General features: G+C 52.6%; 3 protein-coding genes and 1 pseudogene across 6 annotated transcripts; 1 reads left to right on the top strand and 3 right to left on the bottom strand.

Annotated features, from left to right (window-relative positions):
• Window positions 1-6,228: 6,228 nt before the first annotated feature.
• Window positions 6,229-8,775, bottom strand: APOC2 (apolipoprotein C2). 2 transcript variants are annotated; one of them, XM_086353074.1, is made up of 4 exons: window positions 8,449-8,775; window positions 7,145-7,212; window positions 6,805-6,964; window positions 6,229-6,477 (listed from the first exon to the last, which is right to left on the bottom strand). In XM_086353074.1, the coding sequence occupies exons 1-4, from the start codon at window positions 8,604-8,606 to the stop codon at window positions 6,387-6,389; spliced, it is 477 nt and encodes a 158-aa protein (XP_086209200.1). In that variant the 5' UTR covers window positions 8,607-8,775; the 3' UTR covers window positions 6,229-6,386. The 2 variants fall into 2 exon arrangements, with proteins under 2 accessions (XP_086209200.1, XP_086209201.1); XM_086353075.1 differs by having other exon boundaries at window positions 7,145-7,229; window positions 8,449-8,555.
• Window positions 8,776-9,023: 248 nt separating this feature from the next.
• APOC4 (apolipoprotein C4) lies at window positions 9,024-11,585 on the bottom strand. The gene is made up of 3 exons (XM_086353076.1): window positions 11,392-11,585; window positions 10,071-10,212; window positions 9,024-9,212 (listed from the first exon to the last, which is right to left on the bottom strand). Exons 1-3 carry the CDS (start codon window positions 11,465-11,467, stop codon window positions 9,047-9,049), a joined length of 384 nt encoding a protein of 127 aa, XP_086209202.1. The 5' UTR covers window positions 11,468-11,585; the 3' UTR covers window positions 9,024-9,046.
• Window positions 11,586-16,230: 4,645 nt separating this feature from the next.
• On the top strand, window positions 16,231-16,757 carry LOC147354028 (small ribosomal subunit protein eS17 pseudogene; annotated as a pseudogene).
• A 6,588-nt stretch (window positions 16,758-23,345) lies between these two features.
• APOE (apolipoprotein E) lies at window positions 23,346-26,036 on the bottom strand. 3 transcript variants are annotated; one of them, XM_086353071.1, is made up of 4 exons: window positions 25,683-26,036; window positions 25,167-25,232; window positions 24,499-24,688; window positions 23,346-24,204 (listed from the first exon to the last, which is right to left on the bottom strand). In XM_086353071.1, the coding sequence occupies exons 1-4, from the start codon at window positions 25,756-25,758 to the stop codon at window positions 23,487-23,489; spliced, it is 1,050 nt and encodes a 349-aa protein (XP_086209197.1). In that variant the 5' UTR covers window positions 25,759-26,036; the 3' UTR covers window positions 23,346-23,486. The 3 variants fall into 3 exon arrangements, with proteins under 3 accessions (XP_086209197.1, XP_086209198.1, XP_086209199.1); XM_086353072.1 differs by having other exon boundaries at window positions 25,989-26,036; XM_086353073.1 differs by having other exon boundaries at window positions 25,799-26,011.
• Window positions 26,037-26,385: the final 349 nt, after the last annotated feature.

Here is a 26,385-nt window from a genome sequence, read left to right as displayed (position 1 = left end):
AAATCCCATGGGTAGAGAAGCCTGGCGGGCTATACAGTCCATGGACTCGCAAAGAGTCAGACACGACTCAGCGACTCAGTTGAGTTCAGTCGCTCAGTCGTGTCCGATTCTTTGCGACCCCATGAACCGCAGCACGCCAGGCCTCCCTGTCCAACACCAACTTCCAGAGGCTACCCAAACTCATGTCCATTGAGTCGGTGATGCCATCCAACCATCTTATCCTCTGCCGTCCCCTTCTCCTCCTGCCCTCCACAATCTTTCCCAGCATCGGGGTCTTTTCAAATGAGTCAGCTCTTCGCATCAGGTGACCAAAGTATTGGAGTTTCAGCTTCAGCATCAGCCCTTCCAATGAACACCCAGGACTGATCTTTAAGATGGACCGATCGGATCTCCTTGCAGTCCAGGGGACTCTCAAGAGTCTTCTCCAACACCACAGTTCAAAAGCATCAATTCTTCTGCGCTCAGCTGTTTTTTAATAGTCCAACTCTCACATCCATACATGACTACTGGAAAAACCATAGCCTTGACTAGACGGACCTTTGTTGGCAAAGTAATGTCTCTGCTTTTGAATATGCTGTCTGGGTTGGTCATAACTTTCCTTCCAAGGAGTAAGCGTCTTTTAATTTCATGGCTGCAATCACCTTCTGCAATGATTTTGGAGCCCCCCAAAATAGTCTCTCACTGTTTCCATTGTTTCCCCATCTATTTGCCATGAAGTGATGGGACCGGATGCCATGATCTTAGTTTTCTGAATGTTGAGCTTTAAGCCAACTTTTTCACTCTCCTCTTTCACTTTCATCAAGAGGCTCTTTAGTTCTTTGATTTCTGGCATAGGGTGGTGTCATCTGCATATCTGAGGTTATTGATATTTCTCCTGGCAATCTTGATTCCAGCTTGTGCTTCTTCCAGCCCAGCGTTTCTCATGATGTACTCTGCATATAAGTTACATAAGCAGGGTGACAATATACAGCCTTGACGTACTCCTTTTCCTGTTTGAAACCAGTCTGTTGTTCCATGTCCAGTTCTAACTGTTGCTTCCTGACCTGCCTACAGGTTTCTCAAGAGGCAGGTCAGATGGTCTGGTATTCCCATCTCTTTCAGAATTTTCCACAGTTTATTGTGATCCACACAGTCAAAGGCTTTGGCATAGTCAATAAAGCAGAAATCGATGTTTTTCTGGAACTCTGTTGCTTTTTCGATGATCCAGCGGATGTTGGCAATTTGATCTCTGGTTCCTCTGCCTTTTCTAAAACCAGCTTGAACATCTGGAAGTTCACGGTTCACGTATTGCTGAAGCCTGGCTTGGAGAATTTTGAGCATTACTTTACTAGCGTGTGAGATGAGTGCAACTGTGCAGTAGTTTGGGCATTCTTTGGCATTTCTTTTCTTTGGGATTGGAATGAAAACTGACTTTTTCCAGTCCTGTGGCCACTGCTGAGTTTTCCAGATTTGCTGACATATTGAGTGCAGCACTTTCACAGCCTCATCCTTTAGGATTTGAAATAGCCTAAACGGAATGTGGTCCACTGGAGAAGGGAATGGCAAACCACTTCAGTATTCTTGCCTTGAGAACCCCATGAAAGTATGAAAAGGCAAAAAGATAGGACACTGAAAGATGAACTCCCCAGGTCGGTAGGTGCCCAATATCCTACTGGAGATCAGTGGAGAAATAACTCCAGAAAGAATGAAGGGATGGAGCCAAATACCTGATGTGAAGAGCTGACTCATCGGAAAAGACCCTGATGCTGGGAAACATTGAGGGCAGGAGGAGAAGGGGATGACAGAGGATGAGATGGTTGGATGGCATCACCGACTCAATGGACATGGGTTTGGGTGGACTCTGGGAGTTGGTGATGGACAGGGAGGCCTCGCGTGCTGCGGTTCATGGGGTCACAAAGAATGGACACGACTGAGCAACTAAACTGAACTGAAACAACAGCAAACAGTAGACACCTTGCCTGACCCGAACTCCCAGGACTTTATTGGCGAACATATACGCTTGCCACAGCCTCCCTTCTTTCTGCCCCTCTCGCGTAACCCTTCCCCTTTCAGTTGTATGAGCCTCCTGGGTCATTCTGCCCGCTTCGCCCCGCGGATTCTTTAAATCCTTTTCATTTCAACTTTCATGAGCTTTCCCGGCCACCGTAAACGCAAAGAGCCTTTCCGCTTGAACCACACCCCTCCTGCGTTAAAGGAACTCTCCTGGTCTTCGAACCAGGACTCAGTGGCCTCTCTTTCTGACCTCTCTTTTTTTCCTCTGACAAGTCTCCCTAGGTTATAGCCCTGTGCGCTTAGTTACTATTTCAGCGTCCTAACGCCACCACACTTCCTAACCGGCCTCTCTCGGCCCCTCCCTAAGCCTTGGGGATGCCTAGTTTATTGCGCAGGCACATAGCCCCCGTGGTCTTCGCATTCCAGCGAAGCCTGCCGCGGTGGACTCCGCTTCAGGGACTCAAAGAACTCCATGCCTTTTCAGTAACTTGCTACAGCTCCGGATATGTGTTGAGAGACCCTTGGCCCAAGGAAGGAATAATAAGAGGCCCAGAGTGGACAGAAGACTTAGCAGTTGTGAAACCTTCACCAGTGAATTGGGTGGAAGTCTGACCTGGGTTCAAACCCTGGCTGTGCTGCGGAGCGGCTAAACGATTGCGGACAAATGACCTATCTCTTTGGGCTTCATTTTTTCCCTCTGTAAAAGAATGTAAAGCACCTGGCCTCCGTCCTCACTTAGTGTGGACCTTAGTAAGTGATCAGTATCAAGCACTGTGGTTATGAACTTTTCATGTGGTCTGGAAAGGAAAGCAGGCTTTGCATTGAGGTATTTTAAATATTTATTTAATGTTTTACAAACTACATTCTCCACTTTCCTCGAGGCCTCAGCTCAAAAGTATCTGTCCTCCAGGAAACCCTCCTGAGCTCCCAGACCTCCTGTACCCCTGGACTCCCCACCCCGTCCCTGCCCACATTTTGTGTCATCACTGACAGAGATGGGTGTGTCTTGGTCATGGTCAGCGCATGGTCATGGTCATGTGTCTCCAGCACTGTCCCAGGGCATGACTGCTGAGTGAAAGAATGAAACTCTTGAGTGCAGAAGGTGAATGACTTACCTCTGTGAACCAACACAAGGACAAGAAGAAACCTTAGAAAACTTCTTGCCTTGTCCCTTTCTAGTACAGATACTAACGATAGTAATGATTCTGTGAAATTGTAGGCCTAGTCTTCAAGTCTAGAGATGTAATGAACATGATGATGAAGTCTCCCAGAAGATGGGCAGATGGAGATTTTGTGGGCTTTTAAAAACAACTATGAGTCTTATTTGCTGCACCTGGGATTTTCACTGTGGCACGGGCTTCTCTCTAGTTTGTGGCGCATGGGCTTAGTTGCCCTGAGGCAGGTGGGATCTTAGTGCCCCCACCAGGGATCGAACGCACGTCCCCTGCATTGGAAGACAAATTCTTAACCACTGGACCACCAGGGAAGTACCTGTGAACCTCTTTTTTAAAAGTGCAAAATCACGTGTACAAATTTAAATAGAGGACCAAAGAAAGCCCAGGCAAGTGAGGGACCTTAAAGCTTTATCTTCTCCAGTTTCACTGTTACCCCATCTCGCTTTCAGCACTAGACACCCCAACATCCTCATATACTGCAGAGTCCTGATCTGTTGCAACACCAGGGGCTCTGAGGTACACTGTGACCTCAGATGGGGCCCTTGTAAAGCCCTCCCCCATGTCCACTGAATGACCAAGTAAATACTTGCATTCCTGTTAAATCAATCACTGATCAGACCCATTCTGTGCTCCACTAGGGGACGCCCAACACCAACCAGTGGGTAAAATTTCAAATTCTAAGCGGGCTGGGGACCTGAACTTATGGGTCCCCAAGGAGAACGGATTGAGGGTCCTGGATTCTGGGAGAGGAGGAGTTTGGGGGGCCTCGACTCCCGGGGTCCTGAAGGGAATAGGATAGGGGGTGGGTGCCTGAGAAAGGAAGGAGGAGTCTGGGAAGTACACCAGGATTGGTTGGAAGCAGAACTAGCCTGGGCAGTGGTTTGGTTTGGCTTGAGTCTGTGGGAAACAAGTGGACAGAGCAGGGATTGTTCATCCAGGGTCCCCCCTGCCCCATCACCCACTGGGCTTGGCAGCTTCAGTTCTTCCCAGGCCCTGGGGACTTTGGGGGCATTTCCCACAACCCCTCCCCAAGGCCCCTGTTTTCTGCTGGACTCACAGCTGCCCAGCCCCAGGACTGGGAAAACTGCCCCAAGAGAGCTGAAAAGGCTGGCCGGAAGTTAATGTCAAGTCTGTTAGCAGACTACAGGCCCTGCATCCTCAGAGGCCAGTAGCCCAACCCATGGGATTTGGGGGCACAGGACCTAGTCCTTCCAGATGCAGGAGTCCAGGCCCTTCGCCCCCTCCACCCATGGGCCCCAGCACTTTCCTCCCTCAGACTGCAGGGCCTCTGCTCTTAATTCACCCCCTGTGCTTTTGGCCGGTAATTCCCCACTGCCCAGATACCAGAGGGTAGAGTCCATCCTTTCAGACCTGGGAGCCAAGTGAATACTCCCCTCCACTCCCCCAACTTTCCATCAGCAATTGTCCTTACCACACTTCATTGTGACTCCACGTAGCCTGTGACCAGCCCAGCTGCGTCCTTTAGAGTATGCTCCCTGTGACCCCTATCCAAGGTGGCTGCACCTAGATCTTGAACTCGTTCCTCACTTCTTCACCTTTTCTTCATCACCTGCATTGCTGTCTGAAGTTATCTTCTCCGTGGGTCGTCTCTGCCTCCCACCCTATCCCCTCAGCCTCTCTATTTGTGGCTCAGGATGGAACAGAGCTTCTGGTCCTGAATAGGAGCTCAGGAAACATTATTACTATTGCTAGTAAGAAGAGCTAAAAAAGCATACTGCCAAGCTGTAATCAGTAAAACCGTATGAAGCTGGGTCAGGACCCAATCAGTACCTTTTTGAGGGGCCATGTGAAGGCAAGATCAAACCAGTCAATCCTAAAGGAAATCAGTCCTGAATATGCATTGGAAGGACTGATGCTGAAGCTGAAACTCCAATACTTTGGCCACCTGATGCAAAGAATTGACTCATTGGAAAAGACCCTAATACTGGGGAAAATTGAAGGTAGGAGAAGAAGGGGACAACAGAGGATGAGATGGTTGGATGGCATCACCAAGTTGGATATGAATTTGAGCAAGCTCCGGGAGTTGGTGATGGACAGGTAAGCCTGGCATGCTGCAGATCATGGGGTCACAAAGACTCGAACACGACTGAGTGACTGAACTGAACTGATGAAGGCAGGGCTGTCTTTTTCCCTGCTGTGTCTCCAGCGCCTGGTTGTGTCTCAATAAATACATGATAGGGAGTGGGGCAAATGTATAGGAACTGGCACAGAACACAGCTTTTACAGATCTGCCCTCTTGGGTCCCAGCCAACCTGGGCCCTGCCTTCCCACACTCAGCAATGACTCATGGGCACCACTGTCCCCTCTGCCACCGGGCCATTGAACACCTCTCTGCGATGGCATAATTTAAAGTGTCAACCCAGTGATTCATGTTGATGAATGGCAGAAACCAACACAATATTGCAAAGTAATTATCCTTCACTTAAAAATAAATAAATTTTTAAAAAGTGTCAGTCCAGGCCCCAGACACAGTCAGAGGCTGCTGTAAGTAAGCTGTATTCATTTACCTGATGCTGGGAAAGATTGAAGGCAGGAGGAGAAGGAGATGACAGAGGATGAGATGGCTGGATGGCATCACCGACTCAATGGACGTGAGTTTGAGTGAACTCCGGGACTTGGCAGTGGACAGGGAGGCCTGGCGTGCTGCAGTCCATGGGGTCGCAGAGTCAGAGATGACTGAGTGACTGACCTGAACTGATTCATTTCTCATTTTACAAATGAGAAATCTGGGACTTCCCTGTTGGTCCACTGGTTCAGGCTCTGTGCTTCCACAGCAGGTGGCACAGGTTCGATCCCTGGTCAGGGAACTAGATTCCATGCGCCACGTGGCATGGCCAAAAAAAAATGGATGAGAAAGCCAGACCTCGGTGAGGGTCAGTCTCTAATTATTGTTGTTATGATTATTCATTATTATTATTCACCTCTTTATTCTCACTGACCAGGTTAGGAAGATATACATAGAACAGGTGCTCAATAAGTGTTGGTTGGCAGGCATCAGCTCCTCCATCTTGGACCCTGAGGTCTCAGAAAAGTGATGACGTTGAAAAGAATAAACTTGGCTTTATTATTATTATTGATAAGTCAGGCTAGAATTGGGAACAGGATGCTGAGAGTTGCAAGGAAGTGGGCAGGGGTGTAGATCAGGGGACCCAGGGAGTTGCTGGAGCCTGGACTCCCCCGTGACTGGGGGCCCAGCTGTTAATCTTTTCCTGACAGCATAGAAAAGACCTGGTCAGTAATAATCCCTGCATAGGTGGTCACAGCTGCCGTGCTCTTGGTGTATATGTCCCTGGGGAGAAAGGACAGACGGACTGAGGGAGGAGGGGCTGGGGTCTGGACTCCTGTGTCTGAGGGATGGGTGGCTGGGGGTCTGGACTCCTGGGTTTGGGGGCCCAGAATCACGTGTCCTGTTGGAAAAGGTGACTAGAACCCAAAGCTGTGGATCCCTAAATAGGACGGGGATGGGATCCCAGAATCCCAGAGCTAGGTGTTGGGAGCTAAGATACCTGGGCCTTGAAAGATTACAGGTTTGAACCTGGACTCCTGAGTGTGAGGGAGAAGGGGCTGGGGTCTGGGACTCCGGGCTCCTGGGGTGTGGGTGGGGGGCAGGTGATACCTGATTTTCTCATCCACGGCGGGCAGATATGTCTTCTTGTACAGCTTCTGGGCGGCTGCCTTGGCTGTATCCCAGTAACCTAAGAGTGACTCCTGCACCTGGGTGAGCAGGGCAGGGCTGGAGGCCTCGTCTTGCTGGGGAACATGGGCCCCTTGGACCTCTGCAGGAGGAGAGTGCGTTAGGGTAGCTGAGGGGCCTGCTGCAGTGGGGGAATAAAAGGGGGAAGGAGAGGGATGGGCAGGGGCAGGGCGGGACAAGAACCGGACTGGGAGGATGCTCGGGGCTCCTCCCCGTCATGGCATCCCCACCTCCCCTACTGACCCCACTCAACCCCACTCACCGAATCCCAACACCAGGAGGATGAGAAACCCGACCAGGAAGTATCTCGTGCCCATGGCGTCAGGAGACCTGGAACACTGAGGTGGCTGGGGGCAGGGCCATGGGAGGCATCTGGTCCTGGGGTCTCTGGGCCTCAGGGATATCAGCCTAGGACCCCCTCTCCCCTTCCTCCCCACCTGAGTCAAGTTCCTAATGACTTGAGCCTCACTTCCTAATATTCTATGATGCTACTCCTGCTTGCTGATTGTTACATCTTAATTCTTTGTGTTTTTGTTTTTGTTTTTTTCCGTTGTGTTGCATGTGGGATCTTAGTTCCCCGACTAGGGACTGAACCCAGGCCCAGCAGTGAAAGCGCCAAGTCCTAACCACTGGACCACCAGAGAATTCCCCGCAACATCTTATTTCTAACATTCATTCATTCAAGAAGCGTTTCTTCAGCACCAACTGTGTGCCAGGCGCAGTTCTGGGCCCAGCCTTGAATACAGTAGCCTGCCACCCTCAGGAAGCCAACATGAGAGAGACATGCAAGGAGCAAACGTCAAATGAATGAATTAAAGTGCCTGTCTCCCTCTGATAAGTGCTCTGGAATGCAGAGGGTGTGCTGTGTAGCCCAGGAAAGCCTCAGCGGTGGGGTGGCATTTATGTTAAGACCCACTCAGTACAGGGCCACGTGCCATAGTCTGGGTTAAGAGCCACCACTTGGATGAGTGAGTTTCCTCTGCTCTGGGCCCTGTTCTACCCACATTCCAGAGTCATCTCGATCCCAACCCTAGGAGGGAGTCACTCTCAGGGACAACAGGGCTCAGTCCATCACATCACCCTCCATGTTTCAGAGACTGCGGCGTGGAGGTTGATATCTGACAGGAGGAGGATCAGCACACACAGACATTCTACAGTTTTTAAATTCCATGATTCTTTTTTTTTTTTTTTTAACCCCGGCCATGCCACATGCCCAGCTTGCAAGATTTAAGTTCTCACACCCGGCACAGGACCAAGGCCCCCAGCAATGCAAGTGCCCAGTCGTAACCACTAGACCACCAGAGAATTCCCTAAATTCCATGATTCTAAAACTGGAACTAATTTTTTTTTTTTTTTTTTAACTCTGAGCCAAGCAGCATGAGGGATCTTAGTTCCCCAACCAGGGATCGAACTCGTGCCCCCTGCGTTGGGAGCTCGGAGTCTTAACCACTGGACGGCCAGGGAGTTCCCTGGAATCTAATATCTTGACTTTTGCAGTTTCTGATCTAACAATCTTGGGCCATTTCTGCTGTCCCCCGCCCCCCTCATTTCTGTCCCCTCTCTTACCAGACTCTGGCGGCTGTCCTCAGCAGCTCCAAATGGGCAGAGAAAGGCTTTATAGCTCTTGAGATCCACCCCTCCACCCCCACCTCGACACCTCGGCCAAAGTCCTGGCCAACAGGGCTGCAGGGGTGGGAGGGGGAGAGTTGGGGGGGAGGTGGCATGGGGACAGAGAAGGAGACAGGTTGAATGGGGGGCTGCGGAGGGGTCGGGGGTTCTGGGTGCCCACCAGGCACCAGGTCTGGGGTCTCCGTCACATGGGAGGGGAAGGCAGAACTCTGAAGGAGGGGCGGCTGGCAGGGGTGGGGGGCTTGCTAACTGCTCTCCAGCCTTCACCCTCCACCCCAAACCGAGAAGCCTGAAGTCCTCTGCCCCCCATAAGCTGGCAGTGTGGGTCTAGCACTGGGGGCAGGGTGGGGTCATCCCTCCGGGCCTCCCAGTCCTCCCCCCCCCACCCCCACCCCCACTGGTGCTCCTACCACGTGTCACTTCCTCCACCCCTTACCCTCTGGAGGGGGATGGGGGGTTATCTCTGGCAAGGCCAGGAGGGACTGGGACAGGGACACACACAGGAGAACTTGTTTATTGCAGAAGGTGTGACGCTTTAATTTTGGTCGCTTGGCCTGCAGAGCAGCTGGGGACACAGACTGTGGGCCTTGTTTAGGAGGTTATCCTTGGAACTGCGGAGCCAGGCCCGGGCGCGGGAGCCCAGGTCCTTCAGATGGTCATCGTAGTAGGTCTCCATGAAGCCCCGGAAGGCCGTGGGGCCCCTGGAAGGGAGGGGATTCACGGTGGAGACCGCAGATAGCCCCCAAGACTTCTGCTCAGTTCACCCATTCCTCTCTTTGACCCAGGACCCCGCTCTCAACACATACCCTCCACCCTTCTCAGACCCAGCGTCACAGGCCTGCCCCCACCCCATCCTGCTCCTTGGAACCCACGAGTTTGGGCATAGTCTCTCCTCCCCCAGACCCAGGATCCAGACCCCCAGCCCCTCCTTCTTCAGACCCCCAGCCCCTCCTTCCTCAGATTCAGGAGTCCAGGCCCCCAGCCCCTCCTCCCCCAGACCCAGGATCCAGACGCCCAGCCCCTCCTTCCTCAGATTCAGGAGTCCAGGCCCCCAGCCCCTCCTCCCCCAGACCCAGGAACCAGGCCCCCAGCCCCTGCTCCCTCAGATCCGGAGATCCAGACCCCAGGCCCTCCTCCCCCAGGCCCAGGGGTCCAGGCCCCCAGCCCCTCCTCCCTCAGATCCAGGATCCAGACCCCAGCCCCTCCTCCCTCAGATCCAGGATCCAGACCCCAGCCCCTCCTCCCACAGACACAGGATCCAGATCCCCAGCCCCTCTTCCCCCAGACCCAGGGGTCCAGGCCCCCAGCCCCTCCTCCTGCAGACCCAGGATCCAGGCCCCCAGCCCCTCGTCCTGCAGACCCAGGATCCAGACCCCCCAGCCCCTCCTCCCCCAGACCCAGGAGTCCTCCTCCCCCAGCCCCTCCTCCCCCAGACCCAGGGGTCCAGACCCCCAGCCCCTCCTCCCCCAGACCCAGGGGTCCAGGGCCCCTAGCCCGCCCCCACCCCACCCCCTGCTCTCTGAGAACCAGGCCCCCAGGCCCCTTCTGCACACACTTACCAGAACCACTTCCACTTCTCTCTGGTCCTGTTCACCAGCGGCTCCACCCACTCCTTCACCTTGCCTGGAACCAGGCTCCAGGAACTCCTGGCTGGCGCTGGCTGGGGGCTCAGGGTCCCCTCAGGCTCTTCTTGCTGGCATGCTGGGTGGGACCAGAGGACAACTTGGACGACCCGGCCCCTGAACCTGTCCCTCTCCCCTTCCCTCCATGCTCGTGGTTGCTGTCACTCCTGGAGCTCTCTCACTGCCTTCTCTGTTCCTCTGACCCCTTGCCCCCCTCCAGCCATCGGTCATCTCCTTTCACCCCCTGTGCCCAGGACCCCCATCAGCGCTCCATCTGCCTGAAGCTCCCTCCCGCAGTCTGTAACCCTCGCCCCTCCAGGCTTCCCTCGCTAGCTGATCTTGCTGCCTCCTCTGTTCTCCTGCGACCCCACCCACACAGTCTGAACGACCTCCGTGGGCAGTGAGGGATGTCCCCAGGGACGGAGGTTGGCAAAGCTGTGTGTCAGGCTGGTGGGCCAGGGGTTCTACCAGGAATCACATACACCTGTCGGTCCGGCACCCCCACACCTGGGCAAAGCCTCACCTACAGAGACCAGCCATCACACAGGTACATGTCTACAGGCATGCACAGAGGCACCCATGCGACCAGTGGGGTGCCCTTGGCCAACGACTTAACCTCTTCAAGACTCAGTTCTCCCTTCTGTAGAATGGGCTCGGGACAGGACCTAGCTTATAGGGTTACTGTGAGAGTTCAGAGTTAACACGGAGAACCAGTTTCCAGGACATCGGAGGCACTGTGTACATAGTGATATTTTAAATGCATGTGCAGAGGGACTTCATTGCTTAGTCCAGTGGTTAAGACTCTGCGCTTCCAATACAGGGAGCATGGGTTCCATCCCTGGTCAGAGAACTAAGATCCCACGTGCCTCGTGGCATGGCCAAAGCAACAAAACTTAAGAACTGCACGTGCAGAACCCAGACATACTCACACAGCAGTACACACAGACACTCTCCCACCCGCTAACCATCAAATCTTTTGCATAATTACCCCCTAAAGACACACACGTGCCCACAAGCATATAAATGCGTGTTCACACACACACGTTCACCTCGCCTGCCTACTCTTGCTGACATACACACAAGTGCAAATTCATGGCCAGTGTCATCTGTACCAACCCTGTGTATACACTTTTCAAACACGGCCACCCCTGACACAGACTCCCAGACACGCGCACAGATCTGCACGCCTCACAGTCACGCACACTCACACCCCAGGCTGCTGCGGGGTCCCCATACCCCACCCCTGGCTCTTCCTCACCCACGACACAGGCCAGGACCAGAACGCAGAAGCAGAGGGACGCCAGGGCCTGGGGCCTGCATCCAGGGAACGACATTTCTAGGGTCCTCGGTCCATCTGAGCTCAGCTCTCCAGGATGGGGGAGGGGCAGGCTGCACTGAGCAGAGCCCTCCCCTGGCCGCCTCCCCACGCCCCTTGGCAGGGACTTCAGAGAGAGAGGGGCCCAGGTGACAATGACAGTCAGAGGCCATGCCCGCCCCTGCTGGCCTCTTTCCTACCCTCCCACCACCCTAACCTGATAGGAGAAGACAGAAGTTTCTTTGGCCTCCTGGGCTGAACTGAGTTCAAATCCTGGCTCCACCTCTTGTGATAGCCCCTCTTTGGGGCCTCAGTTTCCTCCTCCGTAAAATGGGCCCACAATCCATACTTTAGGACATAAATTAAATGATGTGATAACAAGGGAAATTAGATATTTTAAGTTTGTAAAATTAACATTTTTATTTTATTTGGTTGTACTCTGTGGCACGTGGGATCTTAGTTCCCAGACCAGGGATCCAACCCACACCCTCTGCACTGGAAGTTCGGAGTCTTAAGCACTGAACCCCTGGGGAATTTCCTAAGGGAAATTCTTAGTGTGGAAGCTGGCAACAAAGATGCTCACAAATCAGAGTTGCCTATTCTTTCTTTTGTCTCTGAGATCCCTTGGCCACTGGGCTATAGAGCCAGACACACCTTCACCTCTTGATCAGTGTGAATATAGTCCCTTCTCTGGGCTCAATGTTTCCATCTGTAAAATGGGGATAGCAGTGTCTGCCTCCCAGGGTCCACATGAAAGCCAAGTGAGGCCCTGTGAGGGAGAGCTTAGTGGGAGGTTGTCAACATCAGGCTTCGGTCAAACACCAGACAGAAAGAAAATGAGCCTTTTTCTCCCGGAGGACTTGAGTTGTGAGCCAGGGTGCGCAATGTAGCCAAGAAACCACGGGCTGGATTCTTTGGTCTAAGGGTGCCAGATGAAATACAGGACGCCCAGTGACATTTGAATTTCAGAGAAATAGTGAATCTTTTTTTTCGTATAAATATGTCCCACGCAGTATTTGGGAAGTATACTAAAATTTATTGGTTGTGTATCTGAAACCCAAATCTAACCAGGCATCCTGTGTTTTTATGTGGTGATTGCAACAATTCCTGGAGGAGGAAATGGCAACCCACTCCAGTGTTCTTGCCTAGAGAATCCCATGAACAGAGGAGCCTGGCGGGCCAGAGTCCATGGGATAGCAGAGTCGGACACGACTGAGTGACTAAGCACATATGCACTCTGACAATCGACCTTTGGCCACAACCTGAATGACTGTACAGAACTGATCAGGAGGCCTTCCAGAATGCCATCTATTCCAGTGGGCCCTCTGTGGGCTCTGGCATACAGTAGGTGCTCAATGAATGCTCCCTAGAGTTCCTCACTCACAATGTGTGTTAGTTGCTCAGTTGTGTCCAACTCTTTGTGACCCCATGGACTGTAGCCTGCCAGGCTCCTCTGTCCATAGGATTTTCCCAGGCAAGAATACTGGAGTGGGTAGCCATTCCCTCCTCCAGGGGATTTTCCCGACCCAGGGATAGAACCCCGGTCTCCTGCACTGCAGGCAGATTCTTCACATCTGAACCACTGACAATAATAAGTGAAATAAAATCTGCAGTTTCCAACTGCGATGATGAAAATTTTCTGGGAATGGATAGTGATCATGGTTGCACAAGATTGTGTATCTACTTAAATCCACTGAACTGTACACCTAAAAAATGGTTCAAATGGTAAACCTGATGTCACATTTTACCATGATTAAAAAAAAGAAAAAGAAAAAAACCCATCTTGCATTGTGTTAGGGGAAGCAGTGGGGTATTGGGTTCAGAGTCTGGCTCCACCTCCTTCCTGCTGTGTGTCCTGGTGTATGTTGCTTAATGTCTCTGAGACTGTTTCTTCATCCGCGAACCAGAGTCATGGACTATGTGCCTACGCAGGAGAGTAAAGTAGATCGTTTACCTAACTTACCCTAACAACACCAGATACACTGCAAAGCCGTGCTGTTAACCCCACTGCTAATTATTAAGCTTGGATTTCCTGATGCTCGCTACCCATCGGGGCACGTTAACTCACTGAATTAACCTCACTGCTGCGAAGTGGGCATCTTTTTCATTCCGATTTTACAGGTGAGGAAACTGGAGCTGTGGGGGTTGGGCTCCCCAGCCAGTAAGTGGTAAATTCGAAGCCACCCCTTTCACTCTGCCTAACCAAGCCAGAAACGAGCTCTGTCTTCACTTCCCCCACCCCAATCCCAGAGGGCAAGAGACAGATGGAAGCAGGGCCAGGGGTGGGTGGGCCTGAGGGGAAGGTCTCTGACCCTGCTCCAAGGTCAGCATGAGCTGTTCCCTGCTTGCAATGTTTGCCCATCTCTGTCATCCAAGGCAGGAACAGGCTGAAGGTCGTTCAGGGTGGACCTCAGGGGTGGCTCAAAAAAACAACCGTGGGTGAAGGGTGGGGGGCAGAGAGGTCACAAAGGGGGAATGGGGGACGGGAGCAGTGAGCCCTGAGATCTCAGCATGTGTGTCTGGGGACAGAGAGCATCTCTGAGCCTGAACCTCTGTGTCCACAAGATGGTCAATCCCACCGCCAGACTCCCAACCACTCCAGGGTATCTGCTTCAATCCAGATTCCACTCCAGGCTCTCTGCTTCAATCCAGATTCCACTCCCCGTCCCATGAAATCCTACATTCCCTTCCCTTCCGTCATCCCTAATCTCTCACCTCCCTGGCTGCTCTGGGTTGTGGCGGGGAAGTCAGGGGTGGAAGAGAGGTTGGTATATCCCTTCCATCTCTACTTTCTGCCTTTGGAAGATCTCCATGCATTCATTTTATTATAAAAGTTGAGATATTTGGAAGAGAAAACACATAACAAAAACTGAGATATTCACATACCATAACAGTCACCCTTTTCGAGTGCACAACTCAGACTTCCCTGGTGGTCCAGTGGTTAAGACCCCACACTTCCCTGCAGGGGACCCAGGTTTGATCCCTGGTTGGGGAACTAAGATCCTGTATGCAGTGTGCTGATGCCAAAAATAAATAAACAAATGAAGTGTGCAATTCAATGAGTTTTGGTATATTCGCAAAGTTTGCAACAATCACTATTATCTAATTAGAGAACATTTCATCAGCCAAAAGGAAACCCCACACCCTTTAGCCCTCACTCCTATCTCCTTCTCCCCAAGGCAGGGCAACCACTGACCAGCTTTCTGTCTCTTTGTTGCTGTTCAGTCGCTCAGTCGTGTCTGACTCTTTGTGACCCCATGGACTGCAGCACGCCAGGCTTCCCTGTCCCTCACCATCTCCCAGAGTTTGTTCAAACTCATGTTGGTTGAGTTGGTGATGCCTCCAACCATCTCATCCTGTGTCTCTGTAGATTTCCCAATTCTGCACATTTCATGTGAATGGAATCATGAGGTCTGTTGTGGTTGCTCCTGTCATGGTTCATCCCTGTTGCAGTGTTGCAGCGTGTGTCAGTGCTTTGTTCCTTTTTTTTTTTCTCCTGGATTTTTGTGTGTGTGTGCAGCTTGTGGAATTTTAGCTCCCTGACCAAGGATTAAACCCTGGCCCTCGGCAGTGAGGGCTTGCTGTCCTAATCTCTAGACCACCAGGGAATTCCCAGGGCTTCGTCCATTTTATGGCTGAATGATATTCCACTGTATATGGACATGCATATACAGATATACATACACTATATGGATTTATTTATTCATTCATCAGGTAATAGGTATTTTTTGGCTGTTTTCCACTTTTTTGACTATTATGAATAAAAGTACTATTAAGAGGTGTGTACAAGTTTTTGTGTGAACCTGTTTGTAGTTCTTTTGGGTAGAGACCTAGGAATGCACTTGCTGGGTCATGTGGTAACCTTGTTTAACTTTTTTTTTCCTCTTCCAATTTTATTGAGGTAAACTGGACAGAGACATTACTTTGCCAACAAAGGTCCGTCTGGTCAAGGCTATGGTTTTTCCAGTGGTCATGTATGGATGTGAGAGTTGGACTGTGAAGAAAGCTGAGCGCTGAAGAATTGATGCTTTTGAACTGTGGTGTTGGAGAAGACTCTTGAGAGTCCCTTGGACTGCAAGGAGATCCAACGAGTCCATTCTGAAGGAGATCAGCCCTGGGATTTCTTTGGAAGGAATGATGCTAAAGCTGAAACTCCAGTATTTTGGCCACCTCATGCGAAGAGTTGACTCATTGGAAAAGACTCTGATGCTGGGAGGGATTGGGGGCAGGAGGAGAAGGGGACGACAGAGGATGAGATGGCTGGATGGCATCACCGACTCGATGGACGTGAGTCTGAGTGAACTCCGGGAGTTGGTGATGGACAGGGAGGCCTGGTGTGCTGCGATTCATGGGGTCTCAAAGAGTTGGACATGACTGAGCGACTGAACTGAACTGAAACTGGACATACAATACTGTCTAAGTTGTACGGCATAATGATTTGACTTACATACCTCATGTAAAGATTACTAAACACCCACATTTCATATAGATTCAAAATTAAATGCAAAAAAAAAATTTCTCGTGAGGAGAACTCTCAGGATCTACTCTCATGATAACTTTCATATAATGTGCGTGCGATGTGTGCCTGTGCAGTTGTGTCAGACTCTCTGCAACCCCGTGGCCTGCAGCCCACCGGCTCCTCTGTCCAGGGGATTTCCCAGATGAGAGTAGGTTGCCATTTCCTCCTCCAGGGGATCTTCTCAAACCAGGGATCGAACCTGGATCTCTTGCATTGCAGGCAGAGTCTTTACTACTGAGCCGCCAAGGAAGCCTCCACATATAATGTACAACAGGGTTTTTTGTTTTTTTTTTTTAAACTCCCACTTTTACCAAGGACCCACCAACGTGGGCCAAGATCTCACCAAAACCGTGAAGAAGGCAGCCCCTGGTCATTACCAAGAAGTCTACACCAGCCTGGGCAGCAACTTCCACACCAACAAGCGTATAGGCCAGGAGATAGCCCTGATTCTGGCAGGAAGTTCAGCAACAAGATCAAAGGTCGTGTTGCACATCTGATGAATCGGATTCAGAGAGGCCCGGTGAGGGGTGTCTCCATTCAGCTGCAGGAGAAGGCAGGAGAGGGGAGAGAGAATTACGTGCCTGAGGTCTCAGCCCTGGACTAGGAAATCGCTGAAGTAGATCCTGACTCTAAGAAAACCCTGAAGCTCTTGGAGTTTGGCAGTCTGTCCAAACTGCAGGTCACTCAGCAGGCTACAGTTGGGATGAATTTAGAGCTGTTTGAAGTTTTCTGCTGTGCTGAAATATTTTCATTAAACCTCGGACCAAAAAAAAAAAATTTCCCAAGGTGATTTTTTTTTTTTAACTGATGTACAATAACTATCTACTTTATGAGGAATTGCTAAACTGTTTTTCAGAGTGGCTTCATTCATCCTTTTTCCTACTCAGTATAAAAATGTTGTTTTTTTTTTTAATAGAAGTATGGTTGTTTACAATATGTTAGTTTCAGGTATGCAGCAAAGGGATTCAGTTGTGTACTCATCTTTAAAAAATATTTATGTATTTATTTATTTGGCTGCATCAGGTCTTAGTTGCGGCATGTGGGATCTAGTTCCCTGACTGGAGATTGAACCCTGGTTTTCCATATTGGGAGTGCAGAGTCCCAGCCACTGGGCCACTAGGGAAGTCCCCCTGTGTGTCTTCTGAGTCTTTAATGTGAGAGATTTCTGGGGATTTAGGAAAGTGCTTGGGAAATCATTTGATTGATTCCAAAATGCTAAATAAATAAACCAAGTTAAAAGTAATTTTTTTATGAAATCGCTACCCATATACCAGCTAGGCAAGACCAGTGCAACTCCTCATAGGAATTCGATCTAATAAAGGATATGGGGGACTTCTTTGTTGGTACAGTAGTTAAAAATCTGCCTGCCAATGAAGGGAACACGGGTTCGATCCCTGGTCTGGGAAGATTCCACCTGTCTCGGAGCAGCTAAGCCCATGCGCCACAACTACTGAAGCCCGTGCACCCAGAGCCCATGCTCCGCAACAAGGGAAGTCATCGCAATGAGGAGCCCATATACCGCAAGAAAGAGTAGCCCCTGCTTACTTCAACTAGAGAAAGCCCGCTCGCAGCAATGAAGACCCAGCACAACCAAAAATAAATACATTAAAACAAGAAATCAGGACATGTGCACATTTTAACATGTTGGATGTGATGCTAGTGAGACTGGGGTCAGGTGTGTGTGCTTAATTGCAGCTGATATGATAGGCAAGGTGACTTGGGGAAGGAAGTCAGAGTAGAATATAGCTCCTAGAAGCCCCACCTAGGTTCAAATCCCATGTCTATGCACTTTGGGCTTTGTGGTGTCTAGCAAGTGACTTTAGCCTTCTGGGCCTCAGTTTCTTTCTCTTATAATAGGAGCATGACAGCATCTGCCTCAGGGGGGTTTGTAAAAATGATATATTACTTTAGATTTTTGTTTTTTCTCCCTGATTTACCGTATTCGTTTCACCAAATATTAAATCTTTGTACCATACCTAGTCCTGTGCTAGGCTATGCCTGGGTCCACAGTGGTGATGAAGCCCTGTCCCTGCCCCCGGGTCTCAGAGTTCAGTGGGGCGTGGGACAGACCCATCCCCACACAGTGATGACCCAGAGTGGACAGGGCTGGGATGGAGGTGCTTGACCCAACCTGGAAAGGCTTCCTGGAGGGCTTCAAGGAGGGCTTCCTGAAGGAAGGGACATCAAAGCTGAGACGTGGAGACTGGGGATTGTGTCAGTCTTTTCTGGTTTCTAGCCCATGCCCTCTTTCAAATCCCTCTTCGTTATCCGTTCAAAATGTAGTAAGATCTACCACCTGCATGGTGATGAGTCAACCCATGAAAAATGAAGCTCATGATTACACGGGGCATACTGAGTCTTTGCCAGCCTGTGGACCTATGTCCGCCTGCCCCTTCGGCTTGGGCTTTTTCACCATCCTCCAGGACCATCTCTACAGTATGACTGGGTAGGCATCAGGGAACCAGTCCCCCAGGTCTGAGCACCTTGCGATCTGAGAACCAACTGTGTGGCCACAGGGACTTTGCCACCTCCCAGTCTCTGAATCTATACACCCCAGTCCTCCCTTGCCCTGGGAAGGATCCTTACGTGGCCTTCAGAAGAACTTCTCTGTGTTCGACGGTGCTAACGACTCGCTGTGTTGTCTTCACGACTTGACCAAACCACGTTACTCCTCTGATGATGGGAAGGAATTTACTAGGGCCTGGGGCCACCTGGGCTGGGGCTGGCAGTGCCCAGAAGAGGAGCAAGGGTGCAAACATTTCCATAACGGGAGCCCTTTAGGATGAGATTCCAGGGATGGGAAAGGAGATCCTTGACTGTGGTTCTGGGTGTCGTGGCATTAGAATGCAGCGGAGGGTACCAGAGCGACCGGATCGTTTTTACCATGCTGGTAATTGCCTTACTCTCAGCACTAGACTCGTTCCCCGCTCTTTCTAGGCGTGGTAAAAGCAAACTAGCCAATCCCGAAGGATCTAGAGTGATTACATCATCAGTTGCTAGTGCTCCTCTGGGCAGATTGCCATCCACTGGACCAACCTTTAGAGAGCCCTGAGACCCGCCCAAGGCGGGTGGAGATGCGGGGGCACTTGGTGGAGAATATGAGATCCAGGGCACAGAATGGGCCCCAGAGCTCTCAAGGGTCCTCTAAGCGAGAAGGCAATGGCAACCCACTCCAGTACTCTTGCCTGGAAAATCCCATGGGCGGAGGAGCCTGGTGGGCTGCAGTCCATGGGGTCACAAAAAAAAAAAAAGAAAAAGCAAGAGAATTCCAGGAAAACATCTACTTCTGATTCATTGACTATGCTAAAGCTTTTGATTTTGTGATTCACAACAAACTGTGGAAAAGTCTTAAAGAGATGGGGATACCAGACCACCTTACCTGCCTCCTAAGAAATCTGTATGCAGGTCAAGAAGCAAAAGTTAGAACAAAACATGGAACAGACTGACTCCAAATTGGGAAAGGAGTACGTCAAGGCTGTATATTGTCACCCTGCTTATTTAACTTATATGCAGAGTACATCATGAGAAATGCAAAAAAAAAAAAAAAAAAAAAGGGTCCTCTAAGCCTGTGCCGGGGCCCGTGCTAGCTTCAGTCTTCCAAATCTCAAATTCTCAGTGTCCCATTCCACTTTTACCGCCCCAAACCATGAAGAGAGCCACCAATACGACCAAGAGGGACAGAACGAGCTTTGTGGTGGGGTGGGTCCGGAGGGGCACTCTGAAGGTTCCTTTCTGGGCACTGAGGAGAGCATGGGGCCTTATTGATGCTGGGGGTGTGGAGGGGTAGGGGGTGGGGGTCAGGTGAGTCTCCCTTCCCTTAAGCCCTCACCTGACCATCTGCCTCCCTGTACCCACCCACCTCCTCCACTTCCACCCCTCCTTGGTGGTGGTGGGATCAAGTAGGGCACAAGCCTGAAGCCTCAGGCCCAAAGCATTTTGTTGTTCAGCACCTGCGCCTCTAAATTTCCCTGACTGGTAGGGACCTCAAGCTGCTATAGTCCCTTCCCAATCCAGGGGACAGCCTTCCCCCTCTCTCTGTGGTCATCTTCCCTCAGGGGTCTCTCCTCCCAGCCTTGGGTGGGCGGGGGCGGGGGCGGGGAGTGGGTTCTCTCAGTAACACTCAATAACTCACTAACTTAGGACTTTCCTGGGGGGTCCACTGGCTAAGACTCCGTGCTCCTAGTGCAGGGGGCCTGGGTTCGATGCCTGGTCAGGGAACTAGATCCCACATGCTGCAACTGAAAGACCTGGCACAACCAAATAATAAATAATTATTAAAAAAACCGACAGACCCAACTCACTAAGTCAATTCACACTGTGTCCCCAGGCCATCTCTACCATCCCCTCTCCCTTCTTAGCCAGCCTCTTCAGCTAAAATGACTCTTCCTCCCAGGGTCTGGGGTCCTACAGTCTGCCGCCACACACCTGCACCTTTATCACATCCAATGTCACTTTCAGACTAGCCTTCCTATTCCCCCATCTTTTTGCATCTGGGAGACTCCCCCAAACTTCCCTGGATGCTCCTCTGGGATTTTAATTTCAATGCCCCCAGTGTTTTTTGGAGAGAGGTCTTTATTTTTTTGCCACGCATTGCAGGATCTTAGTTCCCAACCAGGGATTGCACCCAGGGCCATGGCAGTGAAAGCATGGAGTCCTAACCGCTGGCCCGCCAGGGAATTCTCTAGAGAGAGGTCTTTGCAACCTGTCAAAGGTACAAAACCTCAGCTGCAAGACTCCCGATGTGTGCCCCTCCAAGAGATCCACCAGGAACTCCCTTCTCTCTGTTCCCCGGCTGTCCAAGCCTCCAGGGCCCCTGTAAACACTCCATCTGCCCTTATGCACCCTCTGGGCTACTCAGAAGACAAGCACCACCCCCTTCCCTTCCACTACATCAATCCCCTACCCCGGGGCTCCCGTCCAAGGCGTCCCCCCTCTTCCGCCCAGCTGTCTTTGACTGCCAGTGAACCCTGGCAGCTGGGAGAGGGTGGCCCTGGCCCCAGACTCCAGGTTGGCTGGCCTCATGCCCCCACACCCACGTGTCAGCCTTGGGGCGAAGTGGGGTAGTTGTGAAAGCGAGGCACAGACACTGCCGTGGCAGGATTGCAACAGCCCTCTGGCCAGCTCTGTGCTGCCAATCCCTGTCGGGGGGCCCCATCTGCTTCCTCTCTGAGCCCCCAGTGCTCCCCACATGTCCACCCAAATGCCCCTGCTCCCCACCCCATCCCGCGAGCACCAACCACTGCAGTCTGCCTGCCTCATCCTCACCTCGGCTATCCGAGTTTCTGTTTACACATGGGGCAACTGAGGCGCAGCCAAGAACATTCAGTGGCTCAGTGAGAGGCTAAGGGTCCTCCCCTTCTTTGTCCCTCAGCTTTTCCCTCCCCTTCCCGGATTCAGGCTGTCCCTCTGGATTCCTGCTGGGGTCAGCCTCCACCCCCACAGCAGCCCCATCAGCCTCCTTGAGGGGGATGCTGCGGTGAGGCGGGACACCCTCTGTGCTTAGCTGGATTCATTAGGGAGAATTCAAGATTCAGGTCTTCAAGTGGACAATATGGCTGATGCCCCTGCTCTCATTGACATCTGGGGAAACAGGCTCAGGGGGCTCGGCCGCAGTCCCTGGACGCACAGTGAGTGAGTCAGCGGAGTGAACAGGAAACGTGGGTGGGACTAGGCCCCCTGCCTCTGAGTCCCCAGAAACCCTCCCACCCCCACTCAGTCCCAAGGGTGAAGCATCTGGTGGCGGGGAGGGGCTTGACTCCATCAGGACAAACAAGGCAACTCCAAGGAAAACTCGGAGTGGAGTGCAGTGTGTTGGAGCCAAAGCAGGCAGAGGTCAGCCTGGGAGATACAAGTCCTGGCCTGTCCCCTGTGGTGGGGAACCCTACTCCCCACCTCGGAGAATTAAGGGCGTGGGAGAGGACAGCGTTGGCACCTCCAGGCTCCAGCCAAGCTTCTCTGAGTGTAATTTCCAACCGGCTCCTCCAGCCCTAAACAGCAGGGGCGTGTTGCAGACCCTCAGTGTGCCTCTCTCTGCAGTCTGCATCCAGCACCCAGTAGGCTTGTCAGGGTAGACGAGATGCCAACCACCCGCTTGGAGGAGAGAAGGAACAAGAGGAAGGGGTGAAAGGCAGAGGGTCTATGTGCAACAAAATGGTGGTGAGGGCAAACCCAGATGAAGGGAAGAAAGAAATGTCACACCAGGGGCAAGAGAGGGCTTCCCAGGTGGTACAGTGGTACAGAATCTGCCTGTCAATGCGGGAAAAACAAGAGTCGCAGGTTTGATTCCTAAGTAGGGAAGATCCCTTGCAAGAGGAAATGACAACCCACTTCAATATTCTTGCCTGGAAAATTCCATGGATAGAGGAGTCTGGTGGGCTACAGTCCTTGGAGTCACAGAGTTGGACATGGCTGAGCGCGTGTGCATGTACACACACACACACACACACACACACACACACACACACGGGCAAGAGAAACCAGAGAGTGAAAAGATGGAGGAAAAGTGGAAGACAGAAAAACAGAGACAGAGGCAGGAAGGAGGAAGAATCAGATCAGGCAGGAGGGAGAATAAGAGTGGGGGAAAAAAAAAACCTGAAAATGGCTAGATTGAAAATTTTTTTTCATTTTTAGCTACACTGGATCTTTGTTCTGGCAGAAGGGCTCCAGAGCATGCAGGCTCAGTAGCCCATGTGGGATCTTAGCTGCCCAACCAGGGATGGAACCGGTGTCCCCTACTTTGGGAGGCGGATTCTTTACTGCTGGACCACCAGGCAAGTCCAGAAAATGGCTCAATATTCACAGAAGTGGTCTGAAGTCTTTTGAGTCACGAGGCAGATATTGTGAAGCCAGGCCATACGAGGCTCAGTGAGGTTGCTCTTTTTGCCCAGAATAGTCAGGGGCAACTGAAGGGTTTAACCCACTGGTGGATTTGTTCCAGAACTTTGTCTCAGCAACAAATCGGTGAGAATTAAGGAAGAGAGTGAGCAATTGTGAGTAGAGATGGAGGAAAACGGGAAAGACTTAAAAGGGGGCTTGCGTGAGTGCTAAGTCACTTCCTATGGACCATAGCCTGCGCCAGGCTTCTCTGTCTATGGGGTTCTCCAGGTAAGAATACTGGAGTGGGTTACCATTCCCTTCTCCAGGGGATCTTCCCCACCCAGGGATCAAACCCATGTCTCTTGAGTCTCCTGCACTGCAGATGGCTTCTTTACCACTAAGTCACCGGGCAACTCTAAAAGGGGACAGAAGGAAAGAGACACAAAGAAAACAGGCACACACAGGCTCAAGGGGCAGGACAGTGCGCTGTGTAGTCAGCAAGGGGAAAAAATGTGAAACTGAGGCTTGAGCTGTGACAAATCATACACGGACGCCCAGCAGCTGCCGTGAAGCTTGAGAAATCTTTATTAAGCTAGGGCCCACCAGGAGGACAGCTGGGGCAGCGGCAGGGCCTCCTGCAGGCTGGGGGCACCAGAGACTCAGGGTGGGAGTAGGGGGGCCCCCCAGGGCGATGCCCGGGCTCTCAATGATTCTCACTGGGTGGAGAGGTGGGGCTGGGGCGCAGAGCCAACTGCACCTTCTCCACCAGCCCAGCCCACTGGCGCTGCATGTCTTCCACCAGGGGCTCGAACCAGCTCCTGAGGCGGGCCTGGAATGCCTCGGCCTGCAGGCGCATCTGGTTGCCCTGCTCCTCGACCTTGGCGTGCACCTCCTCTAGCTGCTGGCGTATCTTGTCCAGGCGGTCCTGGGCCCGGACGCCCACCTCCTCCAGGCGCCCGTGCAGCTTCTGGCGCCAGGCCTCGGCACGCTCCAGCAGCGGCTGGCCGGCCAGGGTGCTCAGGGTGGCTGCCCGCGATTGGCCCTGCTCCACCAGGGGCCCGAAGCGCTCGCGGACGGCGCTCAAGCTGCGCTCGGCACCCTCGCTGGCCCCAGCTTGGTAGACGGCCAGGCGCTTCTTCAGGTCGTCAGCGTCGCGGAGCAGCCGCTTGCGCAGCTTGCGCAGGTGGGAGGCCATGCGGGCCCGCAGCTCCTCGGTGGACTGGCCCAGCATGGCCTGCACCTCGCTTCGGTACTGTGCCAGGCGGTTCCGCAAGTCCTCCATGTCGGAGCCTAGCCGGGCCTGGGCTGCCTGCAGCTCCTTGGACACGCGGGCCTGTGTCTCCTGGGCCATGGGGCCTAGCTGTCCCTCCAGCTCCTCCTTGTAGGCCTTCACCTCCTTCATGGTCTCCTCCATCAGCGCCCTGGGGGCCAAGAGGGCAGGAATGGAGAGAAGAGGTAGGGATCCTGAGCTAGGGTGATGGAGGGAGAGATGAAGAGGAAGGTGCCAGACAGGAAACGCCGAAGAACAGGATCAGAGAGAGGGAAAGCCAGGAGCTCAAGGAGAAAAGAAAGCAAGAAATGAGCAGAGACTAGACCCGTCCCCGCCCCCCCCAAGTGTTGGTGATGAGGACGGAAAGAATCCCAGATCAGGGGAAACTGGGGCCCCGAACACACTGCCCACCGGAGGGATCAGGGGCCAGGGCGGAGGCACTCACGTCAGTTCCTGAATGACCTGGGTGTTGAGCAGCTCCTCCTGCACCTGGTCAGACAGGGTCTGCACCCAGCGCAGGTAATCCCAGAAGCGGCCCAGCGCCTGCTCCCAAGGCTGGCTGTCCTTCCCCCGGGGCTGCTGCGTAGTCAGGGGCTCCTCGGGCCCCAGCTCTCCCTCCATATCCGCCTGGCATCCTGCACACAGCAAGTTCACCGCGGTCAGGGTCCTCTGCCCGCTCCAAGCACACAGTACCCGGTACAGAGGAGATGCTCCACAGAGGCTGGTGGGCTTCTTTAGAGCACTGGGGGGTGAGGAGGGGGTGGAGGGACACCCAGCCTGTTTAATCACTTGACAAGCATGGATTGTGTGTGGTCCACGCTGGGGCAATAGAGAATAAAACAGCCTCAGATAGAGAATAATCACCGCTGACACTTAGCTGCTCCTCACTACCTGCCTGACAGCAGTGCGCTAGAAACTTTCATTTTAAGGATGGGGAAACTGAAGCTCGGAGAAAGTAAAACTGCAGCTCAGAACCACGGAATGTCGGAGAGACCTCAGACCTGGGGAGATAGACCAGCAGAAGAGAGGATCCACGGACGACAGACGGGAGGAGGGCAAGCTGAGGATGGGAGGGGGTGGGGCAAAGAACCTGGGCAAGCCCCGCCCCCATACCTGCCAGAAGCGCGACCACCACGGCAACCCACAGAACCTTCATCTTCTGGCTTGCGATTGGCCAACCTGAAGGAGGGAGAAATTGTCACTCATCCCGGGGTGGGGGGACCCCCTCCCCCTCAGAGCCCCGCCCCATCCGGTCTTAGCCTTCAAAGCCTCGCTCCCAGCAACATCCTAATTCAATTCCAAATATTTACCCAGCGACCCCTTCATTGTCTATTTCATTCCCTCATTGTCTTCTCTTATCTCCCCATCCCCAGGTCTGCCGCCGCCTAAATTCCATCCCTCTCCCAGGGTTGGGATTCCACTCACCCCTCCCTCCCCTCCATCCCGGAGTTCCCGGAGAGCCCCGGCTGGACTTTCTAAAGTTCCGACCTCGCATTCCTCACTGTATCTTCCCATTCTCAGCTCCAACTCTAAAAGCTGTCTTCCGCGTATTCGCTAATCTAATCCTCATTTAGAAGTCCTTCAATCCACGCTTTAGCTACGTGCCGCCGCCCCTGACCCTCCCCTTACCGATCTTAGGACGATTGTGGGCACCCAGTAGGTGCTCAATAAACGGCAGTAACAGTGGGTTTTCGCTATCTCTCATCTGGTTTTTCCTGCAGGTCCAGCTGCTCCCGTGAACCCACCTTCCTGTCCAAACGGAATGCGCCTGCTCCCCACCCCTCTAGGTCCAGTCCCCTGCCTCTGGTCTCCTCTGCTCAAGCTTTTGTCCTGGTCCGGGCGGCGTCGGACCGTCACCTCTTCCACCTCTCCCGCAGCCCGTCCCCCCCAGAAGCCCTTGAGCTGGTCTCCGTGCCCCTCAGCTTTGCCTCTCACCGCGTTCTTCGCCTCCAGAAATCGCGTCCTTCGCCTCCGGGGTTGAGTAGGGACTCACGGATCCCAGATTCGTCCAATTATAGGGCTCCCCTCTGGCCCGCCCACTCCTCCTGAGCTGGGGCAAGCTGGACCAGCCCCCTCAGGTCACGAGGTGGGCTGTCCTCCCCCTTCAAACACAGCAAGGAGGGGAGGGGGTGGGGCTTGGAGACCTGGCAGCCCCCAGTCCCAGCCCCCGGGAAAAGATGACTTCTCACCCAGTAACTCAGGCGGCTTCCTCCATTCTGGGGGGTGGGTAAGCTGGTGAGGGCTGGGACAGTGGGCATGGAAAGGGCTGGAACAGGCCACTGCCCACAGTACCCATCTCCTGCCCCTCTTTTCCAGCGGATGGATGAATAGA

The sequence above is a fragment of the Bos grunniens genome, chromosome 18 (assembly GCF_055505025.1).
Source record: "Bos grunniens cultivar Pamir isolate PY7600 chromosome 18, Bosgru_T2T1.0, whole genome shotgun sequence".
In the NCBI taxonomy this organism is placed as follows: domain Eukaryota; kingdom Metazoa; phylum Chordata; class Mammalia; order Artiodactyla; family Bovidae; genus Bos; species Bos grunniens.
Note: the sequence above shows the minus strand (reverse complement) of the source record. Positions and strands in the feature narration are given on the sequence as shown.